Source organism: Bubalus kerabau, chromosome 22, assembly GCF_029407905.1.
Source record: "Bubalus kerabau isolate K-KA32 ecotype Philippines breed swamp buffalo chromosome 22, PCC_UOA_SB_1v2, whole genome shotgun sequence".
Classification (NCBI taxonomy): domain Eukaryota; kingdom Metazoa; phylum Chordata; class Mammalia; order Artiodactyla; family Bovidae; genus Bubalus; species Bubalus kerabau.
This window is the reverse complement of record NC_073645.1, coordinates 23,199,860-23,222,234: the sequence shown is the minus strand read 5'-3', so window position 1 is coordinate 23,222,234 and position 22,375 is coordinate 23,199,860. Positions and strand designations below refer to the sequence as shown.

At 40.5% G+C, this 22,375-nt stretch overlaps 1 protein-coding gene and 1 pseudogene across 6 annotated transcripts in view; one reads left to right on the top strand and one right to left on the bottom strand.

Moving 5' to 3' along the window:
- Window positions 1-22,375, bottom strand: part of ENTPD7 (ectonucleoside triphosphate diphosphohydrolase 7) — a 52,231-nt gene that overhangs the window by 6,077 nt on the left and 23,779 nt on the right. For 5 of the 6 annotated variants that reach the window (XR_008707153.1, XM_055560577.1, XM_055560579.1 and 2 more), the window contains 9 exons: window positions 16,819-17,024; window positions 16,426-16,576; window positions 11,891-11,994; window positions 9,981-10,037; window positions 9,636-9,769; window positions 7,946-8,112; window positions 3,928-4,252; window positions 2,149-2,234; window positions 1,180-1,341 (listed from right to left, as the gene is read on the bottom strand). Coding sequence is in view for 5 of the 6 variants with exons in the window: in XM_055560577.1 (XP_055416552.1) it covers window positions 1,180-1,341; window positions 2,149-2,234; window positions 3,928-4,252; window positions 7,946-8,112; window positions 9,636-9,769; window positions 9,981-10,037; window positions 11,891-11,994; window positions 16,426-16,576; window positions 16,819-17,024 (1,392 nt within the window). In the remaining variant the exon portion in view is untranslated. Of the gene's footprint in view, window positions 1-150; window positions 233-1,179; window positions 1,342-2,148; window positions 2,235-3,927; window positions 4,253-7,945; window positions 8,113-9,635; window positions 9,770-9,980; window positions 10,038-11,890; window positions 11,995-16,425; window positions 16,577-16,818; window positions 17,025-22,375 lie in introns of all 6 variants that reach the window. The other variant, XM_055560578.1, reaches the window with a different exon arrangement.
- Window positions 4,529-5,437, top strand: LOC129636843 (receptor-binding cancer antigen expressed on SiSo cells-like; annotated as a pseudogene).

Genomic DNA, 22,375 nt, shown 5'->3' with positions numbered 1-22,375 from the left:
TCCAAACAGTAAGACTACATATAAAATGTGGACTTCTGGCTTCTGTTGATCAAGGAGAGCTGGGAGATGCTGGGACAGCACTTCTGCACGACAGTTATCAGCCTTTTGTTTGGGGCACATGCTCTCCAGTTTCCCACTTCTCTCACTCACCTGGCTTGCGACAGTATTGAGTTTAAAGAAACAGGCACCAAAGATTAAGAGTTCATCTGAAATAGTCCAGAAGAGAGAGCACCTAAAAATGATCCCAAATATCTTATGGTACATAAGAGCAAGACATCCCCGAAATGCATCTCCTGTCCTTTGTTCTGGCCCACCCAAAAGCCATCCAAGTCAATGACATGATCTCGAGAGTGACTTTGGCCACCAAGAAAGACTGCTCTATAGGAATAGCATACACTGGTTCTTTAGTCAGATGTGAGATCAAATCAGTCAACCCTAAAGGAAATCAGTCCTGAATATTCATTGGAAGGACTGATGCTGATGCTGAAGCTCCAGTACTTTGATGCAAAGAGCCAACTCATTGGAAAAGACCCTGATGCTGGGAAATAAGAGAAGGCAGGAGAAGAGGATGACATAGGACAAGACGGTTGGATGGCATCGCTGACTCAATGGACATGAGTTTGAGCAAGTTCTGGGAGATGGTGAAAGAGAAGTCTGGCATACTGCAGTCCATGGGGTCACAAACAGTCGGACACGACTGAATGAACAACGAGTCAGATACAGTTTCAGAGTAACTTTAGTTCATCAGTCAGTATCTTAGAAGTTGTTTGTAAGAGCTCAATTATAAAGACTGATTTGTTGTAGATAAATAAAATTGAATTCCTGGGAATTCCCTGGCAGTCCAGTGGTTAGGACTTGGCGCTTTCACTGCCAAGGACAGGGCGTGGGTTGGATCCCTGGTTACTAAGATCCCACAAGTCATGCAGCACGGCAGGGGAAAAAGTTAAAAAATTACTGAATTCCTGACATTACAAAGAAGAACAGACTCCAGACCAATAATTCTCAAGACTTCCTTCTGTTTCAACATATGTGGTAAGTAACAGCAGTTTCACATGGCAGTAGTAAGGGGAATTTGGATGTTTTTTGTTTCTCTTTTTGAGGGAGCGGTAACTTAAGAAACCTATTTTGAGGCACCAACTACCATCCTCTAAGCTCAAGATGCTTGGTCAGTCCACTTACCTGAGTGGTAAGAAGCGTGTTTTATACAGAATGGCTCCCAGCGTCCACTGAACCTCTCGGTCATAGACCAGCTGTGCTGTCTGCAGATTTGGATAGTCATAGGGAAAATGGAATCCTTCATGAAGAACTTGGTACATCCAGGCTGACTTAAAACACTGATATCTGTGTGAAAAAATAATTTTTTAAAGAACGAAAAAAAAAACAACCTAATGCTTTATGCATATTCTCACTAAAATGTCAAAAAGACCCCTCTCTCCCCATTTCACCTTCCTCACCTCCAGGTGGAGCCAAATCTGAGCCTACCTTATCTTCAATTTGACCACAAAAGGGAGGCACACCTTCAAGCAAGGCAGCAACGCTACTGTGACTGTTTTTCTTTTGCTTTCTTTTTTCCCCTAACAACCTTTACCTTCAGAGAGCATGCTGAAATATGACGTTTGGCTTCAAAAGAATCAATTTGTGGGGTAGGAAAATAGATGAAATAAGAAGGGCTGGGGAGTTGACAGCTGATAGGAGAGAAGCTGGGTGATAGGTACTCAGGAGCTCATTATATTGTTCTATTTTCGTTTATGTTTAAAATTTTTAACTAAAACACTTACAAAATGGGAGGACTGATGAGCCAAACTGGCAAAATATTGATATTTATTGTAGCTAGGTGACAGTTATACATGTGTTTCTGTTCTACTTTTCTGCATGTTTGACATTTTAATAAAAATGTAAAAATAAAAAGACCACTGCTTTTGATTTCAAACCACTTGGAGAGAACACTTTTTGGTAACCACCAGTTTGTTTTCCTTGGCTTCACTAAAGGAAGTTCACGGTTTTGGCCTCTACCCTTCAGAAAATCCAAATCTAAAATAACCAAATTCTCTTTCAATGTAAATCCAATCTGTACTATTACTCACTCTCTCTCATTCATTGTTCATACATTTTAAGGCCACACCTAAAGGAGAAAAGGAAGTTACTTACTTGAGTCGATGCTCATCTGCATGTGATGAAAAGAGGCCATTCTTGAATCTCTGAGTGAGTACTGACCAAGCCATGCCACAGTAATCCTGGAACAAACACAGAGAAATGATGCAACACGAAATGGGAGGTAAACTCTGTAATTCCCCTACAGTCAGTTTTCCATTTCCAAAGTTACTTGTGGGTTATTAGTTAACAGGAAAACAGAAATGGTATATTCAGTCATTTAACACTGTGCCATGTCCTGGGCAAGGCAAGTCCTTGAACTCAGGCCACTAGGTGACTTGAGTGGCCTAGGAATACTCCTTTTTATTCCTATTGCCCCCATGTCCATACAAAGCCAGCCTGACATGGCTCCTGAGCCTCTTAGGCTTTAGAGATGGGTAAGGTTAGGACCGGGAGTAGCAACATCAAAAGCCAAAGACAGCTTCATTCTACCCTGTATAGGACTGACATGAACAAGTCAAACAGATGGAACAGAATGGTCAAAAGTCTATCACTGGCCTGTCTCCTTGTAATTCTCACCAAAGGAATCATTCCTTTTGGTTTGTTTAATAAACTAGTACTTCCTGAATGTCTACTTTGTGCCAGGTGGCTCTAGCAGTGAATAAAATAAAAATTTCTATTTTTATGAAGCTTACCTTCTAGTGGTGGGGGGGGCAGACAATAACCAAATATACATGCATGCATACATACTTATACACACATACATACAAAGAGTGTGTTAGATAACATAAGTGCTCATGGGAAAGATAATAAGCATGAAAGAGAAAAGGGTAATATTGGGGAGGGCTGCAATTCTGCATAGGATGGCCAAGGAAGATGTCACTGGGAAGATAACAGTTGAGTCAAGGTTAAAAAAAAAAATCATCTTTACCCTGAGAAAGAAAACATATTAAGCTACTAGCAGTTTGGGCAAGTAATAACTTGAGTCCTACTCTGGTGTTCAAGGGAAAAGGATTTGAAGAAAAAAATTTCTTCAAATGAGAGAAAGATTCAGGCCATGGACAGTTAGGGAATGTTGGAAAGGAAGGGAAATATGACAGTATTCCTGGAGGCTGGAGAGGAAAGGGCAAATACAAACCAGGCTTTCCTCAATGTCTTAGGGACTGCCTTTAGGGAACAGAACAGTACATACACTACATATATTATTTCTTATACTAAGCCCTCATACTAACAGAAATTGAAGAAGACAGAGGGAGATAATAAAAAATATGAGAGGACAGATCTCCCCGTAAGTTTTTCTGCTAAAAGAGAAAAATATACAAAAATGAAAAAGAGATGAGTCCAAATTGAACAGGAATTGTGGAATGCTAGCTAAACTTTTACCTGTCCATACTGGCCTCTTAAAAGCTCAAGGTAAGAAAATGAAAGTGGACTTGCCCACCTGTGTGACATCATCTCCAAAAGCATTTACACCTGGGAACACCCAGTAAGTGGAAAATATCTGGAGATCACACTTTGTCCACAAACATTAGACAAGACTATTGGCAAGCTGGAGGAAAAACCATTAGCCCCCATGACAATATTAGATCTGGGTGATAATTCTGGTAACTGGACATCCATGGAGACCTAAGATTAACTAATTAGCAGACAGTAGAGCATAGCAGGTTACTTCTCTAAGTTCACCTCCTCATCTGTAAAATAAGGGCTCACAGGGCTCCTGCCAAGAAGCCAGTGAGATCACACATGCAAAGCCGTTTGCACAGCGTCTGGTACAAAGTTAAGCATCCAATAAATGGCTGCTGCCAGTATGAGTCATTTTTATTATTAATAATGTACCTGAGCAGCCTTGGCAAATGTTGGCCCATGGTAGCGGCCACCGATGCGCAACACATCCTCCGTACAGTAAAAGAACTCGGAGAAACCATAGAACTCGCTGTTGTTGAAGTCAATGGGTGACTGGTAGATGCCGTTCAGTGAGGCCTGGCTGGTGTTGGAGCGAGCCAGCAGGGGGCTCAGCATGGCCCCACAAGCCGCCCAGTCCCCTCGTCCTCGGACATGCAGGACCTGACTGTTCCTTTCCACCACATCTGTGAGTCCCACAGGCAGGCAGGGATCCAGAAAAGGATTGTCAGGACTCAGACCTGTCTTGTGGCCTAGCAACCTGTCACAATGACAAAAACAAACAAAACACATCACTACTGCACCCAGCTTCCTTGAAGATGCTTCCCAGACGTCTTGTTACTCTACATGACAGCCCTAAACACAAGGATGAGCATTACCACTTGGTTGCATCACATGAACTTTTAAATTATGCAAATTCAATTTAGAAAAAGAGAAATATGGCAGTGATTTTGTTCAGTTTTTCAGTCAACACACATATTTCCCAATATATAGTGAAACTGGAGATGTGAATCTGCTATTCTCCATCTGGTCTTCATTACCACTTGCCTCTTAAAAGTGAAAAGATTTCACTGTGCTGATCACAGTTCTAATGTTTTGAGAGACAACTGGGAGGAGGTGAAGTGAAAAGGGCTGAGGACTGTCCTGAAGACAGTCCATGGCAGTGGTGCAGTGGCGATGGATGGCAACAGGGACCGAGGACATGCCCAGCTCTGCGGGGGAGAGAGGGCCAAGTTTTGATGCCCACCATGGTCATCACACAGCTCTGGTTATTTCAAGTCTGTACTTGTCTAGCAATAAGAGATTAATATGCAGATCTGGCCAAAGGTGGAAATTAAGTGCAGACCAAATACAACTGTAGTTTGCCAAATACAGTGAACTACTCATCAATTCCTAAGACAACTGTGGGTGAAGATGCACACACACATGTAAAGGCCGAAAGACGGAATGGGAATGTGGCAACACAATAAAATGCTTTGGAACAAGTGGAGCCTGTTTTGAGGATGTGACACCACCTATAAGGAAAGCTCAGAAAATTATCACAAAGAGAGAAACATTAAGTTTTAACATCGCAGGAAGCACACATTTCTCTATACATGAGCAGCTTCACAAGATGAGTAATCAGTCTTCTGAATTAGGTAACTTAGATACATAATGAGGAAAAACTTACACGTGAGAAGAAGATGATGCAAGCCTGTTCTGAAGCAGCAGAAAACAGCAGGCAGATATAAAGGAGGAGCAAAACAACAAAGGAAGAAAATGGAAAAGGAAGCACAGTAGCTAATGAAGAAGGACCAAAACAAAATTGGTGTGAAACTTTCATAGTAATTGTTCTTCAGATACCACAGTGCTAATGGGAGCCATCTGAGCTCTAGGCCAAGCAACATTTGTATGGAGGCCTGGATATGCAAGACTATCTTCAGAACACAAACACACTGCTTGATTTTAATGCATTCATCAATCATCCAAATAACAGGCTTCTCCCAAAGCACCTTGAACTCTTAGGAGCTGAGACTCAGAAAAACAAAAAAGACTTGAGACAATATTTTGTCTAACACGCTCCCTGTATAAGACAATTGATTGCTGTAGAGAAATTATTATAAATGGGATACACCAGTACCTTTTCAAGCTATTGTTTCCAGCTAAACAAATGGGGGTGAATAGTTTCATGGTGGAAAAGAACTCTGTTCTCGATTATGCTGTCCTTTAATGTGCATGATGGTACAAAGAATTGTAAATACTAAAAACCCCACAACTATATGTATCAGATCAGATCAGATCAGTCACTCAGTCGTATCCAACTCTTTGCGACCCCATGAATCGCAGCACGCCAGGCCTCCCTGTCCCTCACCAACTCCCGGAGTTCACTCAGACTCATGTCCATCGAGTCAGTGATGCCATCCAGCCATCTCATCCTCTGTTGTCCCCTTATCCTCCTGCCCCCAATCCCTCCCAGCATCAGAGTCTTTTCCAATGAGTCAACTCTTTGCATGAGGTGGCCAAAGTACTGGAGTTTCAGCTTTAGCATCATTCCTTCCAAAGAAATCCCAGGGCTTATGATCTTCAGAATGGACTGGTTGCATCTCCTCGCAGTCCAAGGGACTCTCAAGAGTCTTCTCCAACACCACAGTTCAAAAACATCAATTCTTCGGCGCTCAGCATTCTTCACAGTCCAACTCTCACATCCATACATGACCACAGGAAAAACCATAGCCTTGACTAGACGAACCTTTGTTGGCAAAGTAATGTCTCTGCTTTTCAATATGCTATCTAGGTTGGTCATAACTTTCCTTCCAAGGAGTAAGTGTCTTTTAATTTCATGGCTGCAGTCACCATCTGTAGTGATTTTGGAGCCCAGAAAAATAAAGTCTGACACTGTTTCCACTGTTTCCCCATCTATTTCCCATGAAGTGATGGGACCGGATGCCATGATCTTCGTTTTCTGAATGTTGAGCTTTAAGCCAACTTTTTCACTCTCCTCTTTCACTTTCATCAAGAGGCTTTTGAGTTCCTCTTCACTTTCTGCCATAAGGGTGGTGTCATCTGCATATCTGAGGTTATTGATATTTCTCCCAGCAATCTTGATTCCAGCTTGTGTTCCTTCCAGTCCAGCGTTTCTCATGATGTACTCTGCATATAAGTTAAATAAACAGGGTGACAATATACAGCCTTGACGAACTTCTTTTCCTATTTGGAACCAGTCTGTTGTTCCATGTCCAGTTCTAACTGTTGCTTCCTGACCTGCATACAAATTTCTCAAGAGGCAGATCAGGTGGTTTGGTATTCCCATCTCTTGAAGAATTTTCCACAGTTTATTGTGATCCACACGGTCAAAGGCTTTGGCATAGTCAATAAAGCAGAAATAGATGTTTTTCTGGAACTCTCTTGCTTTTTCCATGATCCTGCGGATGTTGGCAATTTGATCTCTGGTTCCTCTTCCTTTTCTAAAACCAGCTTGAACATCAGGAAGTTCACGGTTCACATATTGCTGAAGCCTGGCTTGGAGAATTTTGAGCATTACTTTACTAGCGTTTGAGATGAGTGCAATTGTGCGGTAGTTTGAGCATTCTTTGGAATTGCCTTTCTTTGGGATTGGAATGAAAACTGACCTTTTCCAGTCCTGTGGCCACTGCTGAGTTTTCCAAATTTGCTGGCCTATTGAGTGCAGCACTTTCACAGCATCATCTTTCAGGATTTGGAATAGCTCCACTGGAATTCCATCACCTCCACTAGCTTTGTTCGTAGTGATGCTTTCTAAGGCCCACTTGACATCACATTCCAGGATGTCTGGCTCTAGGTCAGTGATCACACCATCGTGATTATCTGGGTCGTGAAGATCTTTTTTGTATGGTTTAAATACTTTATCTGGCACACAAATGAAGAATCAGTGATCCATGCAGTGCTAGAGGAAAAAGTGTCTACTCTGAACTTAAAGAGAGAATATTTTATGCACGCTATGGAATCTTTAAGTCCCACGTCAAATGCAACTCCACTGTAATTCGGCAAACAGGTTCTGAGCACTTCCATGTGGAAGAAACTTCTAGAAGCTACGTTATACTACACAATTTAAATTAATGACTTAATTGAGCTCACTTATCCTGTGATGCCATGTCTGAAGATGGGCACTTCAATAAGACACTGTGCTTTTCTAAGTCCTAATAACAAAGATTAGAAGGCACTCCGATGAAGATCAAGTGGGACTGCTAATAGACATGCTCCGAGAGACAGTGATGGACAGGGAAGCCTGGTGTGCTGCATCCATGGGGTCACAAAGAGTTGGGCACAACTGAGCGACTGAACGACAACACAAAGCTACCCCACTGGCAGGGGTGGTGAGGAAAGAGGAAGCAAGGACATGTCTATTAATATCTTGGTAGGATGTAACCATTTCTCCCAAATATCTGCAGCCTGACAACATTCTATTTCAGAATCATAGATCCCATGTCAAGCATACCTGTTCTTGTTAAGAGTTTCATTCAATACAAGATCTTCATAGCGCTGCCGGGCAAAGTTCCCCCCAAAACCCAGAAAGGTTGTGACGTAAACCCTATACACGTGTTCAGTGTGTTGCACATCACAGCCCAGGTTGAACTCAGCCAGCAAGATCTTGGCAGCTTCTTCCTGCAATACGATGTAAAAGAAATTTTAGTTTTGGTTGATTTCTAGAAAGGTATGACACTGCTAATACACCAGGTTTCATTTGCTATGACTACTCTTTAAGACATTTTGTATTAATAGCATTCTTTCATCTTCATAGAGCTATTTTAAACAAAGACATAAAATGACCCTAACCTTGTCACACGATTAACATAGTCACAAAATTCAGAGCTGGTGACTTTCAGAGTTTAATTATTTCATAGATGATGAAACTTAAGCCCTTATGACCGCCCTACTCAAAAAAGTTTGCTTGTTCCTTACTATCTACAGATAAAAAAGCCAAATCCCCTAGCATGGCTCCCAAAACTCCTCATGATCTAACTTTCTTTATCTTATCACTTCCTAGCATTCCCTATTACCACACTTAAAAACCCTATACTACAACAGGCTATTCATCATTCCCTGGACATTCTGGGCTCTTTGCTGTTTTTTCTGTGCTTTTGTGCATACTGTCACCTCCATACAGATGGCCTTCCCTTAACCTCCACTATACAAAAGGCTGCTATCATCCAAGGACCAGGTAAATACCTTACTTTCCATGAAGGCAGCATGGAAGGCACCTATTCAAGCCTTTGTGAATGTGGTTCACCCTGCCAGTGCCCACACTGCCATGGCTCTCTGTTTAGACCCAAGATGCTCAACCAGAGGTGATTTTGCACCGCCAGGGGCAACTGGCAGTGTCTGAAGACACTTTTAATTGTCAAAACTGGGAGTTTGGGGGATATAGGGGCATTATGACATCTGATGGAGGCCAGGGATGCTGTGAAACATCATACAATGCACCAGACAACCTTCTACAACAAAGACTTATTCAGCCCAAAATGCTAATCGTGCCAATGATGAGAAACCCTAGTTTAGATCAAATTACAGAACTGTCGTGGTCTGCCTGTTACCACAGGCTGTCTCCACTGATAGATCACAAGCTTTTGGGGCAGTGTAACATGTCTTATGTCTTGCACATACTAGGTGCTGAAAAATGTCTTATTTCTTTTTCTTCCGTATAATAAAACTTCTCCCTCAAAATGCATTCTTTACATTCTAGTAAGGCAAGGAATAACAGAAGCACAAGAATGGAATCATCAGTAAAAGAAAGGGAATAACATCTAATGAATAAGTATTTATCAAACACTGTACTCTGGGATTTACATTATCATGTTTAATCCTCAGGCAACTCTTCCAGATAAGTAGTATAATAATAATAGCTAAAAATGTACTAAGCTTTTATTACACATTGGGCAGCTTGTTAAGTACTTTATACAAGTGGTTATTTCATACTCACAACTTTATGAAATAGATACTGTTATTATTCTCTTTTCACACATGAGGAACCTGAGGCTCAGAGAGGTAACTGACCCAAGATAACATAAGCTAGCAATGATCTGAAGCAATATATGGACCCAGGACAGTTGGTCTAAGTCAAAACATAGGCCCTTCCTTCTCAAAGATGGGCATTCCTAGCAACTGAATTTCCCCAAAAGGTAAAATACCTCTTGTGGAGAAAGGACAGAAGTTGAGGTAGGAACTTCATAAGCAATTTGGAGAGAGGCTCCTCCCATATCCAGTATCCCTACTGTCCTTCTGCGTCCTGTCACCAATTCCTGGGGAGCCTCAGCATCAGCTTCTGAAATAAATGAGGTAAGTTAAAAAGCCATAAAAGAAAGCAAATTGGGACTGAAATAAATGAGGAAAGTTAAAAAGCAATAAAAGAAGCATGTTAAGTTTTGAAAAAAGAAGGAAAAAAACAAATCAAAATTAGCACTTACATGCTAGTGATTGGTTATGACACAGACCTTCAGCCCTTAGAACTGTCTTAAGAAGACAGTATCACTCACCATCTTCATGGTCGAATCTTCCCAAAACAAAGTTGATTCCAATCCATGCATAAACCCCTAAGTAAGAAACATAAAAGCCCTTGCTTAATTCTCTACTGTGATAGCATGTGTACACCTCTCCACAGCTGCTCTTTCCCCCTTTTCCTGGAAAAAAAGTGATCATAGTATTTTATTCCACAGTCTTAATGTATGAATTAAAAATTTTTTATCTGGTGATGTTTTTCCCTTTTAAAATTATTTGCATTTTCTAAATTTCCTACAATGAATAGGAATTAATGCGTAAAAATAAATGTTAAAAGATGTAAATCTTGGAGTTCTAGCTCTGGGCAAGACAGAAGTAATTAAGCACACTCGCCCTGTCTCTCCACTAATAAAGTATAAACTCTGGATAGAATGTACAGAACAGCTGTCTGAGGAGTCTGAAAGTAAATGACAGAAGGCACGCTGGGGTAGACATCAGGCTTTAAAGTACCACCAAAATTGCAGCAAGTTTCCCATTTTCCCGCCTCAGATACTGTCTGGCCTGGACTGAAAACCAGCTTGAAATACAAAACCAGATATGCACAGAAAGAACTACAAGGCCCTGTTTTGTGGTCCAAGGACCATAAAAGGGGACTCCAAAGGTTCAGAAGGGAGGGGTGGGGGGAGTTCCTTTCTAAAAAATTTCATTCTCTGCTACTCCAGGCAATCCTGCATCAGCACAGGGGGAGACTGGGTAGATGCCTATCTCTCTGAGGAGTATGAATCCTTTCTGACCAGAGGAGCTATGGCCTCAAGAGTTGAGGCCAAGTCCTATTGCTCACTTTTCTCCCTCTGTCCTCTACCACTTAGCCCTGGATACAGAGGCAGTTGTGGGAAATGCATGGCACACTGGGCAAATTAACCCCCTGACTTCCTACTGAAGGACCATGAAAATGAGCTGCAGGGAACCAGAAAGTCTTGGGGAGATAGTGGAGAGTTGGGAATGAGGTGGTGTAGAAACTCCTGGGCTCACATATGTGATCTGATTCTAAACAACATATCAAAGGTTCTGAGAACTGACCTACTGGCTAGTCAATCCATTTGTATGGGCTGTGCCCAGGTTCAGATTGGTCACTGGCTGGCACACACACAGGACAAATCCTAATCTCAGTGCCAGAATCAAAAGAATCACAGTCCACAGAAGGTAGGTCAGAACTTAAGGCCTGAACCTAACCAGTCTGCTAAGACAAAAAAATTAACATTCCCTTCATGACTGAAACAAGACCCATGGTCTAACAATGTAATATTCAAAATATCTAGGATACAATATAAAACGACTTGACAAAGAACTAGGAAAATCTCAACCCATAAGGGAAAAAATGCCAACCCTGAGATGACACAGGTGTTGGAATTATCAAATAAGGCAGCTATGAAAAATGTTCAGTCACTCTATTGTGTCTGAGTTTTTGTGACCCTTTGGACTGTAGCCTACCAGGTTCCTCTCCGTCCACGGGATTCTCCAGGCATGAATACTAGAGCGGGTTGGCATTTCCTTCTCCAGGGGATCTTCCTGACCCAGGGATTGAACCTGAGTTTCCTGCACTGCAGGCGGACTCTTTACTGTCTGAGCCACCAGGGAAGCCCCAAGGCAGCTATACAGCCAGGACATAAGAGCATTCTTCCAATGAATAGAAAGAGTCTCAGCAAAAAAAACAGAGTAAAACCTAATGGGAATTTTAGGACTGAAAAATGTAAAACTGAGATTGAAAAAGGTCAATCTGTTCCTCAATGTGAACTGCAACTAGAAGACAAACAATTTTCTGTTTTTCAAGAAACGGAAATATAATTCATCATAGAGGGCACATTTGGGCAACATGAGACCACGCATGCAACTCCACCCCAAAGCTACAAACCCCAAGTGCAAGCTTTTACTGCTCAAGGCCCAGTACCTTCTTGCTTTCCAGAGATCACTTCTGCCTGAGACTGAGAAAAGAGGAAGTCAAACTCCAGAGGTAAATCTTTCACTAGATCAGCCAAGATAGCCAACTGCTTCCTGCAAGAAAGAACCAAAAAAAAAAAAAAAAAAGAGCCCTAACAGTTAATGGTTAAACCCCCTTCTCACAAACAGCCTCAATTTGACCTTCTACTTAGCCTTATTAGACCCCACTTTCACCGACCCAAGCCACTTGATCCCTGCTTCTGTTTGGTACCCCCTTCAATTTCAAAGTCTTAAAATTACTCAAAAGCATAGCCTCCCTCTTAAAAGGCAGTATGGTAACAGTAATACTTATCTTTTATATAATGCTACAATTCAAATAGTATTAAAAGATGAGACTATAATTCTATGCCTCTCACAGGCTAAGTATGGATAAGCTGCAGAAAACTGAAGCACAGTGTCATAATCTATAAAATAAATGTAATTACGCTATTCCTAACCACCATGAAAGGAGGCTGCTAAATTGAGGAACACACTCTCATCCTCAGACCTTACACAATACAAAAACACATCACCACACAGGAAGAAGACTTTGGCCCACAAGTTTTTATATGATCCTTTACATAAACTCTTAAATTTCCTTTTCCATATTTCAAGGGTTGATTTTCTTTGTCTTCATAAAAATCTTATCATTTGGAAAAGCCAGAGCAGGATCAAAATCCAAAGGTCATAATTTGGGGATGATGCTTGAAGCTTTAATCTACAGGGCCATTCTGTCCTCTAAAGTTTTATGTTATTAGTATGATCAGGTAAGGACAAGCAAAGAAACACAGCTAGAAGTAATAATATGAATCTAGAGACAATGCTGGTTGAAAATAAGAGTAATTGTCTTGGATTTTAAAAATTACTCATCATACAAAAATATTCTGCTGGTTATACTGGTTGTCAACATGACTTGATAAAGAATGTTAGCCCTTGAAAGTGAAAATTACATTTAAAGTAATAATCTTCCAAGATAATGTCAAGTGTAGTTTCTAAAAAAGCTCACTGTTATATACAATAAATTTTTAAGATAAAAACTTCATAGGGGGAACAAGAAGTGCTATTTTTGCCATTCTTACTGAATATGCTTCAGTAAGCATACCCAAAGATGATACCAAAGAATACCCAAATACCCAAAGAAGAGGGCTTGCTGGTCTGGTGATGATGTTGCAGAATGGGCACCAACACACTCTGCTGTTTGAAATGTACATTACTGGTACAATCTTTCTAAAGGGTGATCTGGGACTATGTATCAAAGTTTTTAATGCGTTTAAACCTTTGACCTAGTAACTGTATTGTAAGACAGCTATTGCAATAAACTCATCAGACAAGAATACAAAGAAGAAAAATACTGCAGCATTACTTATAACAGTGAAAAACTGGAAATAATCTAACTGTATGTACATCAGTAGTGACTGGCTAAATAATTTATGGTATATTCATACAATGTTATAGCATACAGATGTTAAAAGAAATGAGATCAATTTCCATCTACCTGTATTGACATGAAAAGATTTCGAGTTCCAACAGATTAGAAAACAGTATATATAATATTATCCCAATTTATATTAATAAACAAAACACTCTTCATGTATTTCACAGGACAAGATGGAACATTGGTTTTCTAAAATTGAATACAGCTTCTTTATTTTAAAAATAAAAATTGTCTATGGCAAAATGCTGACAACTGCTGAAGCTGGGTGGTAAGTAAATGGGGACTCACTACACTGCTTCCTCTACTTCTATATATATTTGAAATTTCCCATAATAAAGTTTTTTTTCCTTGTCACTTTATAATTTTCTTACAATATCACTTTGTAATTCTTTAAAGTTATTTCTATTACAAAATGAAAAGGCAGTAGAATAAATTCTATTAGTCTAGGCCTTTGGCAAAGAAATAAAACATACTGCTAATAAATCCAAAATACAGTCCAGGTGATCCACCCCTATTTTGAATATTTCTCACAAATACTAATAAGTAACAAAGCATTAATTATATAAAACAGGTTCTTGCAGTGACTGTTACACTTACGTCAGCAACTATAGCTATCTTAGAGGTTTCATAAGCCCAGGATAGATCTGCTGCTGCTGCTGCTGCTAAGTCGCTTTAGTCGTGTCCGACTCTGTGCGACCCCATAGACGGAAGCCCACGAGGATCCCCTGCCCCTGGGATTCTCCAGGCAAGAACCCTGGAGTGGGTTGCCATTTCCTTCTCCAATGCATGAAAGTGAAAAGTGAAAAGGAAGTCGCTCAGTCGTGTCCGACTCTTAGCGACCCCATGGACTACAGCCTACCAGGCTCCTCCATCCATGGGATTTTCCAGGCAAGAGTACTGGAGTGGGGTGCCATTGCCTTCTCCACAGGATAGATCTAGGCATTATTAAAAGAGGTGATCAAAAAACAAGTTAAAGGCAAGTTCTTTAAAAATTCTTAAGATAAAATAAATATTAATATTCAGAGCTCCATGATGACAGAGAACATCTTAGACAAATGGGGTGGAGCTAATGGGGTGGTTTTGTTTAAATAGAAACTTCTCTGACAAAGGAAAGGATGGGCAGTGCCAGGAGATGGGGCAATCCTCTCCTTTGCTCCACTTTGCTCACAAAATGTGGCCAAATCTTTGCCCTGTTGGTTGGCTCTGCCTTTCTGACCTCTGAGTCAGCTTTTTCTCTGGCCCTCCAACCTCCTTCCTGGTTTGTGAGACCTCAGTCCATCCACAGAGCCCATGATGTGGCACCACCTGTGCCATCCACACTCTCCCGAGGGTTTCTAAAATTCTGAATGATGGTGGTGCTGGTGGTGTTTAATCACTCAGCTGTATCCGATTCTTTTGCAAGCCCATGGACTGCCAGGTTCCTCTGTTTATGGGAATTCCCAGGCAAGAATACTGGAGTGGGTTGCCATATCCTCCTCCAGGGGTTTTTCCCAACCCAGGGATCCAACCCACATCTCCTGCATTGGCAGGTGGGTTCTTTACCACTGAGCCACCTGGAAAATCACCTGGGAAGAATGAAGTATTACTTTTGTCAAAAACAAAAATTCTAAATTGCATGTGTAGTATGATAACGATTTTGTAGAAGTTACACATAGATGTACAGATAGAAAGGAATAGAACAAAATGAAACCGTTTTGATAAGACAGTAGAATAATAACTTTTCTGTTTTGCTTTTAAAATTTAATGATGTAAGGTTCTAGCAATAACATCATAAATTTCAGTTTTAAAAATAAGTAAAAACAACAAAAAGATTAAAACCAAAATGTTTGTGAAAATAAGCAGCTAGAAGGCCTTTAAGGATGACAAATGGCTTCTCAACAGTAAACCAGAGAGTAAGCCAGTAAGCCTGTGTCTGAGCAGCAGGAAAGCAGGCACCGAAAGAAGCACTGGCACACACTGTATTGTGTGGCATGTCTGGCACAGGCTGAATGGAGCCCTGTACACATGACAGAGGTTTGCATTGCTATTGGCCAAATATACAAAATGAAGTTCTGTGCAAAGGGAACTGCTAATTATCAAGGGGAAATATTTAAGCTAATAAAAAATACTGATGACTATGAGACTGTAGACATTCCAGAAGGATGGATGTTCAAGTTAAGAGAGCTCATTCCTACCCCCAAGACCACAGTAAGTGTAGAGGGGTCAGGGAGGTGTCAAAGGGGAGAAATCACCAACAAGGAGGGATCGGACCTAAGTATAGCCACTGCCTCTTCCTTTTCCTCCTCCTCTAGGATTAGGTGACAAAAATGCCAGGCTAAACTGCCAAGGTCATATGGAAAAAACTTACCTGACAAGTGATGAAAAACCTGGTCTCAAGCCATGGAGACCGAGTTTGCAGGCAGCACAAGCTGTCACCAGGGAGCCAGGCAAAGTTACAGAGAAAACTCAAATCTTACCAGAGCCCCCCAGGTACCCAGTCCCTCAGGTGACCTTCCTACCATCCTTGTGAAACTATGCCCCCACTCTGGGCTTCCCTGGTGCCTCAGATGGTGAAGAATCTGCCTAGTGAAGAATCTGCCTGCAGTGCAGGAGACCCATGTTCGAACCCCAGGTCAGGAAAATCCCCTGGAAAAGGAAATGGCAACCCACTCCAGTATTCTTGCCTAGGAACTCCCATGGACAGAGGAGCCTGGTGGGCCATAGTCCATGGGGTCACAAAGAGTTGGACATGACTGAGCGACTAACACTTCCACTTTCTAGGTGCTAGATAATGATCCAAATTTATCACCATCACCGCTGCTCCTAACCCTTAATCAAAACTAAAAATCATTACAGCCATCTCAAATAGATATTGATCCCAAAGGAGCAAATGCCATGGATGTGTGATAACTGATTGTGAAATAACGGGCTGCAGGATTGGCTCCGCTCTATTTTGAGCAAGAAGGCTTTTCTTGCCACCTGTCAACTCTGTGTGATGTACCCGCACCCCGCCTTCAGATCAGGGAACTACAGAGAATAATGCATGAAACTGCACTTTCAACTCTCATGTCACCCACCCTCCTGTGTCTCACCTCTCGGGAAGAAGCCTCATGCCTGCCGTGCAGAGGATGTAAAGGGGGGTCTCCTTGTGCTTCTTCACAGGCACATGAGCAGCAGCAAAGCTCAGCAGAGGACGAAGGTAATCGCTGGCATGTTCTGGAGTGTCTGCCATTGCAGAGATTCCTTAAGTAAGATAGAATACTTTCATTAAACAGCAGATCACAGAGACTCTGAAGACTGATATCCCATAAGGGTCTGTCTAGGTCCTAATCATTTATTTATTTCATAACAGTAGGACAACAATGAATCCCTCCTATTATCCAGAATCTCCAGAAGAAAAGGGTAGCTTTCTTTCTCCCTCTTCTCTTCTCTCATTTCTGCAGCAGATAAAAGAGATCGACAATGATATAAATTCCATTTAGTACCTGGCTTGATTTTTTTAACCACTGGTTGGCTGTTTCGGTCTCTCATCTGTTTGATGTCCAATAAGTCATGAGGATTCCCATTATGTCTTGGCCAGAAATAAACAAAAATCCGAGAGCCACTGCTGCCACAGTCCACAACAAGCCCATAATTCAGATCTGGGTCTTCAGTGTCAGTAGCTTCAAGATCTCCTACTCGAGCCAAATACCTAAGCCGGGCAGAAAGAGGAGCTAGTGTTAAGCGAAGAGCACCACCATTTAATTCTTCTGTTCATGAGTCTTCATTAAGTGGCTACATGTGCCAAGCACACGGGACTACACATCCTAACAAAGGAATGAAATAATATTGACCATATTTACTGATGCACATAATGCAACAGCTGGTTTACACTGAAATTACATAACTAGAAGTATGGGAGTAGTTCTGAAACTGGCCAGGGTAGCAAATCTTTTACTAAGCATTAAAGGGTTTCTAGGCCTGAATAAATACTGAGCCACTAAATTGCAGGGTGGTTTGCTATGCACACTAGATAACTAAGGCAATCCTAATTTCATTTCTATTTATCTATCCTTTCTTTATATAAACATGAAGAATATGGCAGAATGATACCCGATTGACAGCAGGAAGATGGAACAAGTAAAGATGCTACCATCAAAACCCCAAGGTTTGAGTCTCAGCTCTAGCACTTTCTACGCTTTGAGACCGTCAGGAAATTACTTAACTTCTCTCAGGTAGTTTCCTCATCTGGGAAATCAGTGTAGTTGGGAGTCTCTACCCTCAGAGAGGCAATGAGTATTAAGCAGCTAGCAGCTGCTGTGCCAACAGATAGGTGCTGTGCCCCACCCCTGCTCTTACTGTTACATGATAAGCATAGGGAGAAGTAGCAGAAGATGCTCTGGGGGAAAGGGCTGAAAAGTTCAGAAAGAAAAGAAGGCTAAAAGCTGGTAAAATCCTTCTTCTGAGTGGTGAGGCTTCAATAAATATTAAAGTTAAAAAATTAAATAAATGTTCAAGTTTCCTCAGAGTGTGAGGGTCTAAAAAGTACAAACATCACTGGTGACTTCTTTCAAAGGTTTCATCTGAAGAGGAGACCAGCGAGAATGGCTTTTAGCTTATTACTCAAAAAAAGAGAGCTCTTTCTTGGTGCTAATATACAATGCATGGTAGGCAGACTAAAATTTTGTCTTCTAGATTCTTTGAAATTTGAATAAATATTACTATAGATTGAGCTAATAACTGAATGAATACCTTGAAAAGAATACTGTGAATTTTTCCAAGTAATACCGCCCCCTCCGCAAGAACAATCTTGTTTGTGTTTACTGGTGATTTCACATTGCTATACAAAGTTCCTTATTATGGACAGAAAGCAAACTTGATGAAAAGATAACCATGTAGAAACAGTTCTAAAATCAAAAAAGTAGGGCTGAGTACCTTTCCTATTCTAAAACACAAAATGCATTTTTTAAAAAAGAAAGGAACATACATTTGAGCTTGTGTGCTAAGTTGCTTCAGCTTTGTCTGACTCCACAGGGTCACAAAGAGTCAGACATGACTGAAGCAACTTAGCACAAACGTGCATAATCCTGTAAATTACTGCATCGGATAGGGTCAGGGAGATGAGATAGGATAGGATAGGATATGAAAGTGAGTTGTGGGAAGTGAAGCAGATGGTAAAAATCTGTTTCACACTAGAAAGTTACAGTCCTAAAGATTCCATTCCACCACAAACTTCCCCATTCTAATTAAATTACTGGGCTGCAATGGGCTCACAATCCACCCAACAACTCTTAACAGGTCACTTCTATCACAGGAAGGTTGGGCAGACATCTGGGTGCCACAGACAGAAAAGAAACAGGCAAGATAATCCATGCCCCAAATGTCTTTTCATTTCTCATCAGCAATTCTACTTCACAGATCTTTATCTGCTTTCCTTCTCTGAAAACCACTCTTTCTACTTCTCTTTGACAAGATTCTGTATCCTGTCCCCTCCTACTTAATGAATAACTTTTCCCAGTACATTGGTTCTCAAAATCTGTGGGCTCAGAACCCCTTTTTACAGTCTTAAAATTAGTGAACTCCAAAGAGCTTTTGCATACATGGGTTACATCCATCTACATTTACCATACTAGAAAATAAAACAGAACATTTAAAATGTTTATTAATGTAGAGACAATAGTAAATTCAATACATATTAACAAATTTTATGAAAAATAACTATTTTCTAAAACAAAAAGTTATAAGTGTGGTGGTGTTTTAGAGTTTTGCAAATCTCTTCGGTGTCTGAATTAATAGAAGATAGCTAGATTCTCATATTTACTTCTGTACTCAGCCTGTTATAATAAGTTGTTTTGACTGAAGCATGTGAAGAATGACAGAGGATGAGATGGTTGGATGGCATCACCAACTTGATGGACATGAGTTTGAGCAAGCTCCGGGAGTTGGTGATGAACAGGGAAGCCTGGCATGCTGCAGTCCATGGGGTCGCAAAGAGTCAGACATGACTGAGCGACTGAACTGAGCTGACTGATATGAAGAAAATCAAGCTTCACATAATGTTGCTGGAAAAGGGAATAGCCTTTTTAGATTACTGTGGATATTCTCCTTTGACACTACACTGAAAGTGGACAAGTGGAGTTTCTTACAGGTTGGTGGCAATGTGGAATCTAAACTCTAAGAACTTTTCATACTGTTACACTAAAATGCACTGGTCTATCTTTCACTTTAAATTGCTTTTACTCACGCATGATGTTGTCACATCATATACTGAAAACTAGTGGTTCACTGAGCTATGCAAATCTTCTTAACATCGACATATTTCATTCTACCAAAACCCACGTACTTTCATTAATATCACTACCAATTTTATCAAAAAAGTCTTTGAAGTATTGGGAAGCAAAACTTCTGAACTATTGGGAAGCACACCCACAGTGGCAGAAACAAATATCCCAAACTTCTACTTTTCACTTAAAAATTCAAATTTTATCATTGGCAATAAATACTGATAGTAATTTTCTGTAAAGTGACAGGTTTTTACTTCATTCATTTTCAAGAAAACGAAATACCCATGTCTGAAATTCATAGTTGTTCTGACAGTTATTCAAGTGAAAAACAGTGTGATAAAAGCAGGGCTGTGTTCAGCTCACAACTCCAACAACCGCCTAAGTGCTTTTCCTTGAGACAACCTGCGTATATAGCAACGTGCTTAATGCATATTTCCCATTTTGTCATACAGAACATTAAAATGATATTCTTAAGTGGAACTTGACGTTTCTTCCCATTGCAACTGTGTGAAGACACCATATTACTGGTTTAATTTGGTGCTCCAGCTTGATTTGTGCTAAAGCACTAGCAGTTCTACCCAACACTGCTTTTGTATCATCAGTGTAAATGTCAGCTCAGTGAAAAAAAACAAATACTATCACCACAGCCAAAAGGTAGAAGCAACTTAGATGTCCATGATAGGTAAATAAACGTGTTATATACATACAATGGAATACGATTCAGCCTTAAAAAAGAAGGATATCCTGTCACATGCTACAACATGGGTGAACCTTGAGGACATCATGCTAAGGGAAATATGTCAGTCACAAAAGACAAACATTATATAATTCCACTTATAAGAAATATGAAAAATAAGCAAATTCACAGAATCAGAAAACAGAATAGTGGTTACCAGGGGCTGGGGGTAGGGAAAAAATTAGGGTTGTTGTCTAATGAGTATAGAGTTTCAGATTTGCAAGATGAAAAAGTTCTGGAGATTGGCTGCACAACAATGTGAAGATACTTAACACTTAAAAACAATTAAGATGATAAATTGTGTTATGAATTTTTTAAACACAAAATGTGTTAGTATTTTTATTGAAATAGTTTTGGCCTTACAGACCCCCTAAAAAGGTCTCAGAGACTTCCAAGGGTTACTTTGAGAGCCGCTACTTGAACACAATCTTCTTTCTAACAAACATCTGTCTGTTTGTCTTCCTATTCCTTCCCCTTTCCCTTCTTTGACATGGTTTTCCAGCTCTTAAGAAGCCTCCACTCAACAATGCCGATGCTTGTTATATTCACAATGACTTGGAGTGTCGTTATTCTCTTTAAGCAGTTTGCTTATATTTCAGGCTGAGCCCTAAAATTTCTTTCGTGTTTGCTCCACCTCTCCATTTAGATTCTCAGTTTCTCAAGAGTGAGTACATTAACTGCATGCCCCAATCCAGTCAGAATGTTCCTCACATTTCTCCAATATGTATCAATCAATACCGACTGGCTTGGGCCTAGAGCTCACAATACGAAGCTGCTGGTCTGTTAACAATTCACCTAAGTCTTTGTATAGCTATACTCAAAATCAGTTGGTCTCTTTCTTAGAAAATTTCAATGACTTTCCAAAGCATCCTGTGATACTCTTTGGTTCCTGTCACAATAAGAAACCTTAAAACTCTAATCTGGGTAAAACTCAACTTTGCTTTCTTTTCTCTTAAAGTCACCTTGTGTGCATTGGCAGAAAAAAGTCAGCTGACACTACAATACAAGAAAGAAAGATAGGACCAGAGGGCATTTATGCTATACTTTCCACCTGAATCTCTCATCAGTAGCTGCAGGCTGCAGAAGTATCTATGTTTCTCATCTTCCGTACAGATGAGTAACTGAAGAAAAATTCTTCCCTTTGGCTTGAAGTAATAGTATCACCTTTTCCTGGAATTCTGACCTCTTATGACCTATTCAGGCTTCTTAGAAGCCCTTCCTCGTCTAGGCTCCTAACTAAGATGCATCACTGGTCCTTTCTTTGATATTTTCATTTCTGATTTGCAATCCTAGACTTAGCCATCATGATTAATTACTTGCATTGCTGGATCCTCCTGCTTTGCTGACACTGCATTAAGTCAATCCCTAAAGAGGACTTAAAGCCCAAGAGAAAAACTCCAAAAGCTTTGGAATCTCTCACACCCACTGTCCCAGAAGACATCCAATTTACCATCACATGCACTTACCCCCGCCTCAAACCCATCAATCCTTTCTATATGAGAAGCATGATTTCCCTCCAGTCACTGCTGAGTCAGTGAAAAGAAAGATACCCACATATACATCACCCAAGGTAGAACTGGAAGACAATTGGCTTTTCGCTGCCATTATCCTCAAAACATTAACAGCATTAGAGCAATAACTGACCAAGCCATTAGCTTACAAAATCAACACAAATTATACCACTTCTAGAGTTCAAAAAGATCTCAGTAACATGCCAAAAGTCCATTAAAGTGGCCCCCATTAGCATGGAGCTACCACCTCTTTGATGAATTGTCATCATCCCAACTCTGTTCAAGGATCAAAACCAAATATAATGACATTATAGCCAAAGCAGCTGTGCATGACTGATGATGGTACTACATGCCCAGAAAAGCATCTTGTGAAGTTACTACTTATTTCCTAACAAGATTAATCAGAGCAGTCGGAAACATTTATAATTTAAAGCTCTGCTTATAAACACTATGAACACCATTAAGGACAAGGAAATGAATAGATGCAAAAAAATGTCTTCCATTTCACTAGCAAAATCTCTGAATTGCTCCA